Here is an 18703-nt window from a genome sequence, read left to right as displayed (position 1 = left end):
GTCATGTGGGAATCCTGACAACATTTTGGGCTGTGGTTTTGTTTTGCAATATTGCGTGGGCATGAGCACCTGAAAGGTGTGGTCAACTTTCTGCTTTCCATAGTAGTTACAATCTACAAAAACTCACTTGGGCACAGAAACTCACTTGGGGAAGAAATACCCCCAGTGGTGGTACCAGAGGTATCAACACCAAGGGTACATTGTATTAATCTGACAGTAGTTACCTTCTGTATTCATCTGTATGCTGAGGCAGAGTTTGTATTTAAAAGAATATACAGTGTATGTACAGTGTCTTGCCTTTATTTTGCCTTTTGTCTTACCTCTTTTGAATGTATAGTTATAATGTATTTTTACTGGAGCTTAGCATTGGTGCACATTTTAATTTTTGGTTTCTATTTCAGCTATACAAGTTTACATCACAAAAGAACAAACATTTTTTTCCTTTTTGGGTTTAAATCATCTTGCGGACTTTTGTATGTAATGCTATTCCCTATATACAGCTGCATATATGCATGATTGCAGGTACTGCTTGTATGGTACATGATCTCTAGGAATTTGCTGTACTTTTGGCTGGTCAACCACATCCCACTGTATTGGGGTGTGTACACAGTGTACCTACTGTACTAATGTCATCAAGAACAAATTTAGACTAACGTAACCAATATGTTATGTACAAGGGCACTTGCCACTGGGCATTACTGGAGTAGAAGAGACTAAGGTATACCTGTAAATCTGGTTTTATGGCAAAATGACCTAATATTTTCTGTGAAGAAAGTGGTAATATCATCATTGTATTGCTTGATACATTGCACCTGAATATAACAATATCCAAGTGTACCAAAAAATACAAGATAAAAGAGATACACTGTAATAGAGTAGGCTTATTTTCGAGTCAAGTAAAAAAAAAGGGGGATTGACATGCATAGAAAGTACTGTACACAGTATGCAAACCATATATTTCGCATGTAATTGGGTCTTGTACGACAATTTCAGGAGTACATTGTAGTTGAATTCGCTGTCTAGGACCACATTGATGACATAAGAAAAAACTAAGAAGTGCTATCACCTCTCAAGGGAACAGTTAGCAATTAGCACCACCGTGGTTGTGGAATACAATGCATTTGTATTAAAGAAAGTAAAACTTAGATATTCATGGAATAAATTTTAACAATTTGCTATCTAAAGGCATTTTGAATAGGACTGCCATACAAAATTTCATTTGAGTAGCAATTTTGTAACATGGAGTTGCATACCATTTTGTTCAAAATATATGTGTGTATTGACTAAAATTGATGTTCAGTTTTGAGAAGGAAAATTATTCCCTGTTAATCTTGCCATTATTGGTCAGCTTGCAAATTCACAAAACTGAGAAGTATAAAGTATAGGCAGTGATTAGTGCAGTGCTTTTACCTATGAGAATCCACTTGATGTATGATGTTATTGTACCATTTGTGTACATTGTACAATGTTTATGCAGGGAGGTGGCACCTCCCTGGTGTTTTGTACAAAAATAAAAAGTGGCTTGATCAGTTTTCTCCTGATACATGAGGATTAGTTAGATTTTTTTTTTTGTTTCTTCTGCAGTGCTCATGTTTGAGAGCAGCATTCCCATTACTTGTTTTAATTTTGCAGCTTGGAATTTCAAGCTCGAAGGTACTACAATGTACTTTGTACATCACCTATAATATTCTGTAGTGCAGAAGAAACAGAAAATTACTGGCGCAGTGTACACTTAACTTTCATTCAAAATTATAGATGTGAGGTTTCTTCTGTAGTATTTTGGGAAGCTGAATCTTGCATGACATTAACTTATGGTAAGATTAATGGTTGTAGTTGATCATATGGTAATTAGAATGTCTATCACATTTCTCTGTAAGAATTTCAAGCAACCAAAGTTTTTTTGTTTGTTTGTTACAAACATTAAATCAAAGGAAATATTACCCGCACCTTTTACTACCACAGTATACATGGATTATTTCCATAAAAGTGGCACACCCTGCATGAATGCAAAGAGCTGCAGATAAAGAATAGTAACAGGGGTAATGCCTCTATTATCTTTTAAGTGCAATCCCATACATACGTACTGTGTTCAAGTTGACTTCATTGAACAGAGGCCGCGTTCATGCGAATTTCGTAGCCAGAATCACAAACATGAATCATGATTCAAAACGGCGTTTCAAATCACGGTCTCAGCGGAAGAGCGTTCATGCGGGCTTTCGCAATGCTGATTCTGGCTCTGCTCATCCTTTGCCATTGCGCAGCGCACTGCGCAGTTTCTGCAACTCGAGCCAGACCTCCTTATGCCAACTGATCAGTCAGTTATTATAGGCCTTTACGTTTTAATTTCAGTGAATACTTTCCAATACTAAGGTGTGGCATTCAGGCTCTGCCCAAAGAAGGGAATAATCCTAATTCTTCGTCTCTCCAATCGTTTCCCTAGGTAGACACAGCGCTGCAGCCATTACTTTTATCAACTCAATCGGAGAGTAATTACATGTATTATTCTATTGCGTAATACTCGTTAGATATTACGTCAGGAGAGCCCGCCATGTGTGCATGCGCAGTAGAACCAATACGTCATCGTGCATGCTGAGATTCGGACGTAGGATTTTATCCCTCCGTTTCTGGCTTTTTTCTTTCGGATTTTGCCTATCTAGTGAATGTGTTTTGGGGTAAAATTGCTTCAAGACACTAGAACTGTACCCTGCAATCGGGCAGACAAACAGTTTCGAGTATCAAATAATGGATTCATCGGTTCCGCCGATCTCGATGAAAGAAAAATTTCGCGCTGCCGCTCCACGTGAGCCCACGGCAGCTTCACACGCCGCCACGGGCGGACAACCAGCCGCCGTACAGGGGAAGCTCACAGAGCTGTGTGCCCCTACGGCTACACAAGATGGCGGGAAATCGAAACCTGCTCAGCGCACAGCACAAGTAAAGAAGAGCAAACCTACAAATCCCGCAAAAACCCAGTCATCGACAAGCTCCGATGTGAACACTAGACTGAGTAAATTGGAAGACTTGCTGGAGTCGGTTATTCAGCGATTACCGGCCGAAAATCGTACTGCAAACTCTACAGGAGTATTGCATCCGTCTGCAGTTACACCGCAGCCACGGGCTGCACACACTACCGATGATATGTATACACATACGAGTACACAGCAGCCATACAGTGGCGAACATTGTGAATACACGGGCGCCGGTATGGGGCAAACGCATTCAATCGCGGATGACGAGGAACGCTACCCAATCATGCCAGACGAAGTGCCACATATTGCGGCGAAGTTCGCAGTGAACGCAGATATCGGGGAACCGATAGAAGAAGAAATTGCTCAGTCAGCTACATATTTGCTCACACATCAACTGGAAAACAAAGCACTAGAGGAGACAGCAGCTAAATATGCTCTGCCCAGTAACTGCCAAGCTATGGATTCCCCAAAAGTGAATCCCTTCATTTGGGACAATCTTCCGACACATACAAAGTCAAGAGACTTGAAACTACAAAAAATTCAGAAATCGATGACAAAGGGCATTAATGCCTTTGTCCGTTCGCTTCCATCGGGCAACATCACGGACCCACAACAAGATGCGCTGGCCCTACTTTGCAGTTCTTCTTTTGAGTTGAATTGCTTACGACGTGAGCTAATCAAACCAGACCTAGACTCGAGATGTGCCAGGCTGTGCAAGCCAGAGAATATGGTTGGTACTACCAACAAACTACTGTTTGGCGACAACCTCAGCAAGAAGGTTAAGGACCTTATGGAAGAACAGAAAGTTACGGCAGGGGTGATGAAGGGACAAAGAAAGAGCTACTCAAGCCCACATCCCTACAGGGGATTCAGGCCCTCGCCGGGGTTCGCTAGTGCTACCCACCGAAGCTACAAGGAAGCAGGCTGGTCCAGATCTCGTGCCCCTGCCACTGCGACTCGGCCTTTTTCTGGTACTGGTGACCGGCCTTTTTTAGAGCGGAACCCGAGGCAGTACCGCCAGAGCCAACCACAAGGCAACAAGAAGCCACTGCCTCCAGCGCCTCACACACAACGGAAACGCTAAGCCTTACAGAGGTGAGAGATGAAATAACTCTAGAAACCCCTCATGATTCTCCCAAAGTTGGAGGTCGACTGTATGCCTTTCAGGATAATTGGCGAGCTGTTACATCTGACCCATCTATTTTAGAGGTCATAAATGGTTACAAACTAGAATTTGCGGCCACGTTGCCACCATCCAGAAACAAACCCCCAAGAAGCTACAGGCTTTCTGAAACTGATAGAAGAGCTCTATCCATTGAGATTAATAAACTGTCTGAAAAAGGGGTCATTGAAAAATGCTCCAGAGAAACAGGAGACTTTGTCTCTAATATTTTCTCTAGACCTAAGAAAAATGGAGGTACACGCCTCATACTAGATTTAACAGATCTGAATAAGTATTTACCTTACCAACATTTCAAAATGGAAAATATCCATACTGCCTCACAGCTCTTGTCAAGAAATGCCTACATGGCATCAGTCGACCTCCAGGATGCATATTATGCAGTCCCCATCCACCCATCTCACAGAAAATTCTTCAAATTTGTTTGGGAAGGCCAGTATTGGCAATATAAGGCCCTGCCTAATGGCTTGAGCACTGCTCCTCGATTATTCACGAAATTGTTGAAACCTCTCTTGGCAATGTTAAGGCAGCAAGGCCACACTGTGGTTTGTTATCTAGATGATACACTCATTATTGGGGACACAGTAGAACAGACAAAGAACTCTGTTAAAGCAGTCACTCAGGGCTTAGAAAGCCTAGGATTTCTAGTACACCCAGACAAGTCTGTACTACAGCCACAAAAAGTGATCCAATTTTTGGGCTTTATCTTGAACTCGGAAGACATGACTCTTCGATTGCCAGAGGCAAAAATGCATGAAATTAAGACGCTCTGCTCAGAGCTCAGATTGTCCCCAAGCACTACAATTAGGCAAGTTGCCAAAGTGATCGGAAAGCTGGTGGCAGCCACGCCAGCAGTCCAGTATGGGCCTTTGTTTTATAGGGCCACAGAGAAAGAGAAAGTTGTTGCCTTAAGATTGCACAGAGGTCACTTTGACAGGAGAATGTCATTATCACATGAATCTAAACAAGAACTCATTTGGTGGGTTTCCAATGTCCAGTCGGCATTCATGCCACTAAGAAGACCCAATCCGTCTGTTGAAATTCGTACAGACGCAAGTGGTAGTGGTTGGGGTGCCACTAACCTACACAATTCCACAGGGGGTAGGTGGAATGAAGAGGAGTTAAGATATGTCAAAGACAGTAAGATAAATTATCTTGAACTGCTAGCCGTAAAATTTGGGCTGCAATCACTATGTAGTAGAGCTTACGATGAGCACATTCTCATCCGCACGGATAACACCACTGCAGTTTCCTACATAAACAATATGGGAGGAATGAAATCAGTGGAATGTAATAACATTGCGAGAGACATTTGGATGTGGTGTATTGATCACAATGTGTGGGTAACGGCATCACATTTGCCAGGCAAACTAAACGAAGAAGCAGATCGCTTGTCTAGAAAGTTTGATGACCGGACAGAATGGATGCTTGACAGGGACATTTTTCAATCCATCACTGCTAGATTTGGAGAACCTGAAATTGATTTATTCGCATCTAGACTGAATAAGCAAGTACAGAATTATGTTTCATGGTTGCCTGACCCAGAAGCAGTGTCAGTCGATGCATTCACTCTCAATTGGAATGGATTGAAATTCTATGCATTTCCCCCATTTTGTCTGATTGCAAAATGCCTGCAAAAAATAAGGGAGGATAATGCAGATGGATTAATCATTGTACCCAACTGGCCCAGTCAAGCATGGTTTCCCCTCTTGCGAGAAATGACAATTGGGAAACCTATGTTGCTTCATAGGAGCAAGACACTCCTAACACTCCCAAATTCGAACACACCTCATCCCTTACATGCAACTCTTGATCTTCTTTGTTGCAGGCTTTGTGCACACCACTAGAGCACCAAGGAATTTCGAGGGACATCATTAACATCATGGCCGCTTCTTGGAGAGATTCCACCAAGGCGCAATACAATATCTACATTAAAAAATGGTACCAGTTTTGCCGTGAGAACAATATCAACTGCTACTATGCGGATGTTACGGATGTCCTCAAATTCCTCAGTAAACTCTATCATGTGGAAAATGCAGCTTACAGCACCATAAACCAAGCTCGCAGTGCTTTATCATCTTTCTTGACACTAAATGACGCTTCGTGTACAGTTGGTACACATCCCTTAGTCTGTCGGTTCCTGAAAGGAGTTTTTCACCTACGGACTCCCTTGCCCAGATACAAAGAAATCTGGGATGTTGGTCCTGTTTTTAGATTGTTGCGTATTATGTCACCAGCAAAGTCGCTGTCTATGAAGAAATTAACATTAAAACTGTGCATGATCATTGCTTTGACTTCAGCGCAAAGGATTCAGTCTCTGAAATTCATGGATCTTGATCATTTGCAATTGAGAAACAATTCAATTACCTTTCACTTTGAAAAACTGATCAAGCAGAACCGACCAGGGAATGTTGGGTTTTCGGTTACCCTGGAATCTTATCCTCCAGACAGACGCCTATGCGTAGTAAGGTACCTCAGAGAGTATATTGAGAGAACAAGTATGCTCAGGGGGGATGAACGACAGCTATTCATCAGCTACAAGAAACCCCACAAAAGGGTATCATCACAAACTATTGCTCGTTGGCTGAAGGAAGTGCTTACATCAGCAGGTATCAACACTGATAAGTACAAAGCGCATAGCACTCGAGCAGCATCAACTTCAGCCGCAACCAGGGGTGATGTACCAGTGACTGCAGTACTTGAACAGGCTGGATGGTCAAACGAACGAACGTTTCGACGTTTCTACAATAAGCCAAAAGACGCCAAAATGAGCTTTTCGCAGGCTGTCACTCGTGTAGCAGAAAACTAATGACCTCTTGGTAGGTGCTTCAGTTATTCACATAACATTTATGTTACGTCTGGGGGAAAAATGTATCGTCACAGGCTTTAAAGTCTCCTGACGTAATATCTAACGAGTATTACGCAATAGAATAGAAAGATTAAACGAGAACTTACCTGTTCGAAGCTTTAATCTCGATTCTATTAAGTAATAGGAGGGTGATATTACGTCTTCTCCACACCCACCCTGCTGTTCTAACAGGAGTGTAAGTCGGCTTTGTTTCGAACAGGATTGCAAGTTCCCGTTATCTTTCATCTAGTGACAATCCATTTTTCACTCTTCGAAAATTGGTTCTACTGCGCATGCACACATGGCGGGCTCTCCTGACGTAATATCACCCTCCTATTACTTAATAGAATCGAGATTAAAGCTTCGAACAGGTAAGTTCTCGTTTAATCTTTCTATTATATTAAACAGCTAACGTTAGATACTAGCATAGAATCGGTGTATGGCGTTGATGTAAACAAATAAATGCAAGTATGGTACCGAAACACACGATTCATAAGACGTACACAAGCGCGCGAACAGAGCAAGAAGCTGTGGGATACCCCTCGAGACACGCATGCGCACAACGCACAATGACGTCATAGAATCATGATTGAAATCACGGTTGCGTTCATGCGGTTTCTGCGATCGTGATTCTGGCAGAATCATGATTCAAAACGCCCTATTTTCTGCGTTTCAGATCGGCGTTTTGAAACGCGTTTAAATGGAAAAATCGCATGAACGCAACGCAACTAAACACGTTTAGCGACTAAACGTGTTTAGAAACGCAATTCTAGTTTCGCATGAACGCAGCCAGAGTAAACTCAGACCCACAGAATACAAGAGGTATGAAAATCTATGTCATGGAATAAGAAAGTTGTGGAATTTTGAAGTTTCACATGTTTCAGAGTATGGACATCGATTGCAACCTTACAGACAAATTGGAAAAGGCATTGATGTCATCTCGATAAAAGTCTCCTGTCAGAGAAATATTTGGTCATGGTTTTGATGATTTTGATAGTACAAGCTCTTTCTCCTAGTTAAGTCATTGCTGCAATAATCTGAGACGAAGGATACAAATTACTCCTATTGATTTCATTTAAAAAAGGAAATTTTATATTGATGATTTCTTTGTGTTCAGTTAAATGGGAGATGTGTGAAGTGATGACATTGTTCACTCTGCCAATTTGAATACTGTAAACGTGGAAATTTTCGCGGTACATTAATTTTCGCGGATTTCGCGCTACGTTCGGCTAGCGCGAATTCAAAAACGCGCGAATATATCTTCGCAATTTTCTATGCACATTTTGAACGGCCTGGTGCGCTTCGTCGATGATACTGCTACGTAGTACAGACATGTTTACGCATATAGCAGTATCATCGCACGCACCGCACGCACCAAGCCCACGGCCGATTGGTGTGCTCATAGAGATGTATACTAATAATATACTAGAGCGCGGACTGCGTGTGGCGCGTACGCAGTGCTCGTGTGCCGAGATGAAGAGGCCGCGCGCCATCTTTGTCCGGGCAAAAACAAACATCGCGTCCGGGCAGCGCAGTAGTGGTGGACACGTAAACACGTACAACAAGCGCTCAAACACGTATTGGCTGTCGGCAAGAAGATGAGGGGGTCGGAGATGAGAGAAGGAAACAACTCAAAAATTTAAGTTGCTAGCAATCTCTTATGAGTGGTAAAGAAAATGAAAATCAAACAAAATTTTACTTTATTCTCAACGAGGTAATACTTTCAAGCCGACCAACACGACCATGGTCCATGCAATAAAAAGGGTTCTCTTGGTCTCTAGACAGCCGGATGCCCCTTGTGATACAGTATACTGTCAATTTTTGTATTTTTTTTTTTGCTATTATATTTGTTCTGTATGAGGGGACTGCATTCTATAGTCCTATCTGTGTATGCGAGTGTTTCATTGTATTTCTTTTTTTTTTTTGGTGGTGGTGGTGGTGGTGGAAATGAAATAACAAATCATTTTTGTAACGTGTAGGCATATAGGTTCCATGACATATTATGTTCAAGCTCAAAAAGCTAATGTTGAAGCTTACATAAACCCTAACCCAAATCATAACACCCGAACCCTAAATCCTCACCCTGCCTTGAACCAAAAGCCAAATAGCTCAGACCCGTGATGCTAATTCTATTTTCAGAAAGATATCAATGCCGGAGCATAATACATTGTATGTCCTGTCACCAGGCATATATATTATTCTGAGCTTTTCTCACACTATCACCATAGTGAAATTAACTGCTGGTATAGCAAAGGGTGGAGGAACGATTTTTTTTTGGGGGGGGGGGGGGGGGGGGCGGGGGGGGGGGGGGGGGGGCTCAAGGGCCAAATAGGGCACTTAGAAAAGAACACTTTTTAAACTTTAAAAAGGGGAGGTTTTTTTGTTTTTATTTTGGAAATGGGGCAAATCCCCCCTCACCCCCCCCCCCGTTCCGCCGACCTTGCATATAGTTATGTACTGTATTAGCTATCTATATATAGTAGCAATAGATCGAGAATAGCTGAGGGAGGGCGGAGTGCCCCTGACAAATTTTGCAAGACCTTTTCTTTTCTTTTTCTTTTTTTTTGTCTTGAATCAATCTGTTTAACACACACTATAAATGTAATTTTAGTTACTTGTGAAAGGAAACTCAGCTCCCCTTCTTTTCACCAGTCTCTTTTCTCCTGTTTCTCATCCAAAAGCAGCACATGAACCAGGCATTTTGCAACATAGATCTATGCTACTTAAAGTAGAATTTGCGAATTTAGGAACATTTTCGATTTCCAAACTCCGATGGAGACCTTGGCATAGATGCTAGCCTACTGCCGTTGCATCCCGTCGTCGATCTCCCCCTGCATGCTTCGCTATAGCGCTACACGTTATCGGTACGGTCGCTAGTCGAAATTTGCCCGGACCAAAATGGCGAACGCCTCCTTCTATCGGTCACAGGGATTTTACGGAGTCCGCCCTCTAGTGTTCTTAGTATATATCTCTATGGGTGTGCTACATCCCCGCGACTACAGTACTAGTCCTACAGTACATGTATCGAGTAAAATACATTGTACATGCACGCACTTGAGCGCTTGTACTCGCACTCGCGCCGCTCGCTACGTCGCTTATCGTACGCTGGCATCGCTGGATGAAAACAGCGACTGTGTATTAACCCGCTGCGGAGCGCGAATTTAAGAACCCGCGAATATGTTTTCGAGCCGCTCAGCGCGAAAAATTAATCGCGCGAAAATATGACGTTTACAGTATATGGCTATGGCTAGTATCACTGATTCTGTAAAAAATAGGAAAATGTAAATTCATTTTCTCTCTCATTTCAGGTCCGATCTGTTGAAGCATCTACCATTCTATTAATTTGATTTTGTTTGTTGTTGTTAATATTGGATTGTGAATGCATTCATGCCTTCTTTGTATCTTCTAGAGTAACCCAACTATTGGCGGGTAGTGCCATCCTACATATTACCTCGGCTAGTCATGGGGACTCGGGCCAGTACAGCTGCAGGGCTAGCAACCAATATGGGGCCAGTAGAACTAGTATCCACACAGCAACTGTCACTGTTGTGGATCCAACTCCGGCAGGCCAAGATCAGTGGGGTATCAAGGTTCCCCCCTCCACCACAAAGGCTGTAGTGGGAAGTGATGCAGTCCTGGAGTGTCTGTTGTGGAGGGAGGAACGGATGGAAGTTAGCTGGAATAGAACAGGTGAGAAATTTGCCACTTGTTTATAACTGATGCACTGTGCTGTACCCTGGGTTGCATGGTACCATCATGGCCCAGGGTACAGCATTGTTTACCAAAAACCACATCATACGCTTAAAGACAAGGTTGAAATCAATCAGTGAAATGACAGGTAACCAGTCATCTCTCTTCACTATGTGGTTTGAAGTGTACAAAGTAGATGAGTGTAAAGTAGTGACTGTAAAATTTAATCTGACACTGCATCTGTGGATGGGATTGGCAGAAATTTGGTCCCAAAAGATGCATGAAACTCTGTAAAGAAACAAGTCATGAAGGAGCATTTGGAAATCTTGTTGCATTTTGAAAATCATTGCAAAATTTGTGTCTTTAGGGGAAAAAAAATGATTTTTAGGAATCTCCATCTATAGATAAACTAGAACTTTGATGGAGAAGGGAGAGATGATGTGGTGATAGAGTAGATTTTCTTATTATTTCTTGTTATTTTCATTTTTATATTCTGAAATAGATTTAAGCTGTTGATACACAGACTACAGTAGGTTGGCAAGATTAAGGGACAAGATGATCAGTGATTTAAAAAAGAAATTTGCATCAGTGCATATTTAAGTCAGTGTGATCTTACATGTAGAATACAGACAGTTGTGAGGACATACAATTGTATGCTTGAAGGAGAGGTCTGAACTTTATTGGATGGAAAGATGTAGCATATTACATGCTTCAATGAAAACTTGTCCCACGCATAGAACAGAAGGCAGGGAAATATTGTTGATGTTCATCTATTTGAAGTTTCCACAAGATTGGTTGAGGTCGAGTCAGATTTCAAGAATGCATTGAGCACTAGTCCACAGTGCTGAGCATGACATGGGGGCCATGACGTGTACCATGCAGGAGGTTTGTGTTCAGACGAGCTCCTTGCTTGTGTCACTCCAACCAATGTCAGTGTGAAACAGCATTGGTTGTGTGTGCTTTTGTCATTTTGAATATGAATGGGGCTTGTTCAAAAATATTAGAACAGCTCAGTTTACCTTTTTGATGAAATCTCTTCTATTTGTGATAAATTGGGGGAAAATGATAATATCAAGATGTGTGGTAAAGGTGTTGTGAATACTCTTGCTCAAAACATGTATTTTCGTACCAATGTATTATATGCTAGGCCCTGTGACACAATTCTTGCCAAATGTGTATTACATGTGCAGAGATTGCTACTACAAGTGTTGATACACTTTACCAAAAGTTGGGAACTTATCCCAGATATTATATATTAGATTATAGAATTACATGATAATGGAAGTTGCTGTATTGCTCTCATTACTCACATAACTTGTGCTGGCAGAAAACATAGACAGAAAATGTGACAAAAATGTAGCTTCTTGAATTGTTTTGCATAGGTGATGGCTTTCCCGTCAAACAAATCATGAAAAAAAAAAACACAATACTTATACCCAGTGATATGTTCCTGTCATTATGAAAGATCTATAGGGAGTAGTGAGAATAAACATATTTTTGAAATCATTATCTTCATTGAAAAGTAAAAAATAATCACATTTATCACCACCATAGACTAATATTATTAATATTGTTAAAGCACACTTGAGAGAATTAATGTCTGCCTCTTTCAATAAAAGTTTAATCTCAAGTGCTAACCTATTCAAACTTAGAAGTCAGATTTTTAGGCCCCTTTTTCAAAATGCCACAAGGCACATACATTGTATAGGATCCTTGCTGTCAGTTTATTCTAATTTCTATCTACCTTCAGCTTTAGTGATTCACTGTTACAGAGAGCTACACATAACTGCTACTGCATAAATGAGAGAGGGAGAGAGAAGGGGGGGGGGGGTGATAGAATGAGTGCAAAAGAGCACGGAGAGGCAAAATGGGATTGTACATAAACAATCCCCTTTGATTCATGGTGATTGGACAAGCCAACAGGTGTCCCATGTAAAGAGTGGGAGGTGCGGAGAGTGAACTTGACTGAAGCATAGTTATTGGTTACACTCCCATAGGTCAAAGGAACAACTGATTTATGGCAAGGCCAAGGCATAGGGTTAGGAATTAATATTGTTGTCATGCTTTTTTTTTGGGGGGGGGGGGGGGGGCAGAGGGGAGAGGGGGAAGGGGGGGGGGGGGCGAGGGGTTTGAAGAGGGGAGGATATAGATATGAATCCTGCCAGATTTTGTCAGTATGCTTACTATCATCCAATGTGTGTCAGCAATGTAGAACATTGAGGTAATATCACAGGCAGATACTGTTTCTTTTTTTCTTTTTTCTTTTTTTTTTTATTTTGTGGGGGCAGTAAAAAGGGTTCAAGAGAGGGAAATGGCCTGATGAAAGAAATTTATTTCATTCTAAGAAGGAATTAAGATGAATCAGTTTGATGATAGGAAAACAGAATCTCTACAGAAGATACAGTTTGTATGCCTCAAGATAAGCAAATTAAATTCTCCCTTGAAATGAAAACAAATGTACATATATGCCAAGGTGGTTCTTACCATTTTTTAACTACTCTGTCACATTTGTTAGGATTTGAAACCCCAGAATGTTCCTCATTACACAATGTATAATCTCCATTGTTGTGATGGTATATGCCAGAGACATTACGTCCTTTGCAGGGAATGTCAATCTGCATATTTGGAGTACATCTTGTTTCAACAATATAATGAGAATGATCATGAGGGACTCAGATTCGTGTGTCATGACAAGTTGGTATAAGTTGACACTAGAAATATGTGCAGAAAATGGTATGGCTCAAAGGAATTCAAAGAGTAAGGTGGAAATTGTTACATGTCATGCATGTTTCTGTAATGTTCCAAGAAATAAATAGGAAGTAGATGAAGAAAAGCCGACCATGAACAAGCATCTTTGTTCTCAGTTCAAATGAAAATCTTTTCAAACTTTCATGCAACTTTGCACATGATAGTGCTTTGGCAGGTAAATGAGTTGCTTTAAATTCAAAGCATATCAGATAAAAAGTAAAATTTGAATATTCATGCCAAGGAACAAATCATGTCTGATGTAATTTCCCAGAGACTATCCTTGCCCACACATAAGGAGGAGATCTCTGAACTATATTGATAGCATTGTATGAGATTGAGAGGCATGAAATAGCCGACATGCAAGCACTAATGATGGGCAGAGATATTTGGCTACATTGTGTACTTGATCTTGGATGTCTCGGTCAAGTGATAGCAGTTACAATAACAGTTGAGTTGCTTAATGTTATCTATGTTAAGATATACTAGGTGTGTATATGTGGGTGGGTATGTGAGTATAAAGTATTTGAGTGTGGATATAATATGTACTGCTGTAGCCAACTTTCTTATTATTTCTTTGTATAACCTCAGATGGTAGGCCTATTCCTTGGCAGAGAAGCACTGTACTTGGCCTGCATAACTTGTTGATAAGGAATGTCACTGTCAATGACAGCGCTGTCTATCGGTGCCAGGTGGAAGACACCAGCTCTGGAGAAGTGGACTCTGCTTCGGCAGCTCTCACTGTTTTAGGTAAGTCAGTCTCTGAACCTTTCCTTGTGAGCTGCATGATAAAAGAGAAAACATTTGTAACAACCTAACATTAAGAACATGCTGGTGTTTGTTTCTCTCTGTCATCCTATGTTATGTAACTGCCTCTTTGAATTTATTGTCTGTCATGAATATTGATCTCTCTGACCATCAAAGAATTTGGAGTCTTTGTAGGGTTTTTTGTATCAGATAAGGTATTGTGTGATTGCTGACAAAGCATACATGAGTTGAGTAGATCGAAGATATGCTACTTTTTTATCTTGGATTCAATTAGGATAGTTCAGGATGATGAAAGAAATGATCCCTATAAGTAATGAGAAATGCTGTTTGAAATCAGACCAGGCTCTGGTGGTTACTTAGATGTAAGAGGTGGTCAGTATGGGACTAAGCAATTGTCTGCAATATGCTTGCCAGGGCAGCCCAAATTTTGAGAGCGTGAACAAGAATTAGTTTCTGTGGTTATTAGAAGCATGTTGCTTGCCACATAACCTCCGCAATTATGTGGACTGAAAGGTGGATTTGAGAAGCATGTTGAGGGTTGGGGAGAATTTTTAACAGCAATGATGTACATAAATGTACTGTACATGCCATATATTCCAAGGGGCTTTTATTATGTGAATTTAGCAAGTCTGGTGATTTCAAAAATTGTACAAAATGCAAAAGTATTAGCAGTGATCTTTGCATGAATTAGACATGCATGCATGCTTTTCTCCATCCATTGAACTCTACGATCGCGAATTCAACCGCTAGCAAAATTGTTAGGAAGCCCCATTATAAGAAAAATTAGACTTGCTAAATATATGGGGTATACAGTACTTAAATCTTGGTTTTGCAAGGGAAGTTGCAGAAGAGTACTGACATTTGCCTTGTTTTTGCTGCACTTGATGTCTAGGTCCACCTCGTTTCCTCTCGCCTATGACTGACCTTGTGCGAATTGAGAACGCGATGGTCAGAATCGTTTGCAACGTGACAGGCTCCCCCACTCCTCATGTCCAGTGGTTCCACAATGGAGAGGAGGTAACTGGCCCTGGTCGCATCAGCATGTACCATCAGCCAGGGGGCATTGCAGAACTCCACATCTGGTCATCTATGCCGCAAGACGAGGGCTTCTACCAGTGCTTTGCCACCAACGACTTTGGCACCGTGTGGAGTGGCATGTACTACACCCTCAAGTTACCTGGTAAGGGAGACGCCTCTTGTTAACAGCTTGTAGATGTGGATATCTAATAATTCTCCCTTTTAAAGCCATGGGTTCACTGCTTTATTTCTCTCTGTAATATTGTATTTCCATTTATCACACTTGGAATTGTTCTAATATATTTGGTGATATGCACAGCAAACTTATGCCAGCCTATATCTCTACATCCAATCCTAAAAAAAACCCCCAAAGATCCCCCAAATTCAGACCAGTAACTGAGAATCCACATCACAAGTAATCTCTCATTTCACTGTTTTTTTTTTTAAATCAATTTTCTTCTTCAAATTCATGAAAACCTTCCGTCGAGATGTTTTCATTGCAACTGATTGACAAATTGCCCTACCTCGACGTAAATAAGCACTGAATTGATCAATGTTTTAGTAGTAGCCATGATAAAAAATCATGGGCGTACATACTCGAGCAGGATTCGAACCTACGACCTCCTGATCACCGGACAGGCGTCATCTCCACTAGACCACCGAGCTTTCGCCCGACAGCAAGTGTTGGTTCTAATCCTTATAGCACGCAGCGAGTACTGCTTTGTTATTCAAATTCATGAAAATTCTTCCGTCGAGATGTTTTCATTGCAACTGATTGACAAATTGCCCTACCTCGACGTAAATAAGCACTGAATTGATCAGTGTTGAAAACATGAAAACAATGTTGAAAACATCTTGACGGAAGAATTTTCGTGAATTTGAATAACAAAGCAGTACCCGCTGCGTGCTATAAGGATTAGAACCAACACTTGCTGTCGGGCGAAAGCTCGGTGGTCTAGTGGAGATGACGCCTGTCCGGTGATCAGGAGGTCGTAGGTTCGAATCCTGCTCGAGTATGTACGCCCATGATTTTTTTATCATGGCTACTACTAAAACAATGATCAATTCAGTGCTTATTTACGTCGAGGTAGGGCAATTTGTCAATCAGTTGCAATGAAAACATCTCGACGGAAGAATTTTCATGAATTTGAATAACAAAGCAGTTCCCGCTGCGTGCTATAAGGATTAGAACCAACACTTGCTTTCAGGCGAAAGCTCGGTGGTCTAGTGGAGATGACGCCTGTCCGGTGATCAGGAGGTCGTAGGTTCGAATCCTGCTCGAGTATGTACGCCCATGATTTTTTATCATGGCTACTACTAAAACACTGATCAATTCAGTGCTTATTTACGTCGAGGTAGGGCAATTTGTCAATCAGTTGCAATGAAAACATCTCGACGGAAGAATTTTCATGAATTTGAATAACAAAGCAGTTCCTGCTGCGTGCTATAAGGATTAGAACCAACACTTGCTGTCGGGCGAAAGCTCGGTGGTCTAGTGGAGATGACGCCTGTCCGGTGATCAGGAGGTCGTAGGTTCGAATCCTGCTCGAGTATGTACGCCCATGATTTTTTATCATGGCTACTACTAAAACACTGATCAATTCAGTGCTTATTTACGTCGAGGTAGGGCAATTTGTCAATCAGTTGCAATTTTCTTCTTTCTTCATCAAATTGTGTGATGCGCTCAGTGCTGCATTTTCTGTTATCTCACCTTCTTCAAGAAATGTCTAAAAACTTTTGTGTTTCATTAATGATATCATTGTAAAGCGCATTTTAACATGTATGTTTGTGCTATATAAATGCACTGTTACTGTTTTTATTATTGTCCTCCTTTGAATTTTTGCATTGAAGAAGTCATGTTTTCTTTTTCACAAGCAGCATTTTCCCCTTCATTTTTGAAGGGAAATAATACCTTCCTGACTGAACGTTTTGGTTGCTGGAAAGACTATCTATTATTCCTTCTTTCTTATGGCAGTTGTCGAAAAACAAAATGAAGACCCCCAAAGAAACATTTTATACACTTGCAATAATCTGCTGAATGCAAGCAAGATGACATGTCCTTCAATCAGTGTGATGCTAATATGCTGGATTGTAGCATGTACTTTTCACTAGTGGTTTTGGACACCTTTGATGTGTTTATGCATTTACCAATGTACCCCTGTGTTAATCTGTATATTTTTGTCACTGAACAGAAACTCGTCCACCTGTACCCACCAATGTGACTGTGTTTGTAAATGACAGCACATCTGTTATAGTGAAGTGGAAGCAAGTGGTGGACCCTGCAGTGTTGAGCTACTCTATATATTACTACCCAACACCAGGTGAGTTCCATGCATTGCCAGATGCTGAATAGAAGAATCCCATTAGCAGCTCACTTAGGAAGTTATGCGGGGTGAGGTGGGTGGTTGCAAGGCGTGCCATGATGTGCAGAAATGGTGTATCAGACAAAGCAAACAGTGATCAGTACACAATGCCAAGGATACTACGAAACCTGAAGCATACGCATCATGAAACATGAAATGGCATGACAAAATTGTCACATACATTTACCAGTAAGTCTGGAAATGGCATAAAACACAGTTTTTAATAGAATTTAAGGGCTGTTATTATCTTTTTTAATCAGTAACAGGCTATTCAGTTGAAAAACAAATTTTCATTTAACATTTTTATGTGACCTTCATAATGTTGGTACACAGATGTCAGTCCAGTGTTACATACGTTCGCCTGAAAACTTTCGGTTTGCAATAAATTTTGATAGATTGCCTGTTTGAAGCAGTTTGGGGGGCAAAGTTATCTCTCACTCAAGATCATATTGTATGGGGTGTGATGCACATTGGGAACAAAAAAAAAAAAAAAAAAAAATGACCTGACATCCCTGTAAATCTATTTACCTTGGAAGTACTCCAATACACTGTATTACCCTCTGTGCAAAGAGAGGTGAAGATTTGATCAAAATTGGATAAAGATTAAGGAAGTCATGAAAGTGTGAAGTTTCACTGATACAACTTGCAAAACACTTCTCCATCAGTCAATATGAAAATGCTAATAAGTAAGGTGATGTCATGCCCTCACAATTTGCTGTACAGTTTGCACACAAAATCTTGGAAGTGTATTTTTGTTCAAACATCTTTGCTCAGTCTTATGGCCTACTTACTGATCATTATTTGAAAATAATTCAGCCAGGGATAATAATATATTTTACAGTTTTTTAGCAGAAAAATTGAATATTCATCAATACTTTGTACACAATCGATGGAAAATCGTGAGGTGCTGACATCATCAGCTCACTCATATGCATATTCATATCAACTGTTCCAGAACTATTTTTGCAAAAATTTAATAACTGCCCTAATTTTCATGTGATTTTGATCAAATGTCACTCATAAACTTTTACTCTCATTTTTCAGAATGATTTTTAACTGGTCTAGAGCTCCCCTTTAACAATTTTTTTTTTTTGTTTTCCTTTGTCTGTTTATCTCCCTTTGA

The 18703-nt window shown here is 40.8% G+C and overlaps 1 protein-coding gene across 1 annotated transcript in view; it reads left to right on the top strand.

Annotated features, from left to right (window-relative positions):
• The window catches only part of LOC139721744 (protogenin B-like), a 44915-nt gene extending 27345 nt beyond the window's left edge, over nucleotides 1-17570 (top strand). The window contains exons 4-7 of the mRNA XM_071633066.1: nucleotides 10407-10687; nucleotides 14024-14182; nucleotides 15093-15380; nucleotides 17410-17570. Of these exons, the coding sequence (XP_071489167.1) occupies nucleotides 10407-10687; nucleotides 14024-14182; nucleotides 15093-15380; nucleotides 17410-17570 (889 nt within the window). The remainder of the gene's footprint in view (nucleotides 1-10406; nucleotides 10688-14023; nucleotides 14183-15092; nucleotides 15381-17409) is intronic.
• The last annotated feature ends 1133 nt before the right edge of the window (nucleotides 17571-18703 follow it).

The sequence above is a fragment of the Diadema antillarum genome, unplaced genomic scaffold, assembly GCF_040938485.1.
Source record: "Diadema antillarum isolate AM-2024a unplaced genomic scaffold, OU_Dant_1.0 scf00000149, whole genome shotgun sequence".
Classification (NCBI taxonomy): domain Eukaryota; kingdom Metazoa; phylum Echinodermata; class Echinoidea; order Diadematoida; family Diadematidae; genus Diadema; species Diadema antillarum.
This window is presented reverse-complemented; position numbering and strand designations above follow the sequence as displayed.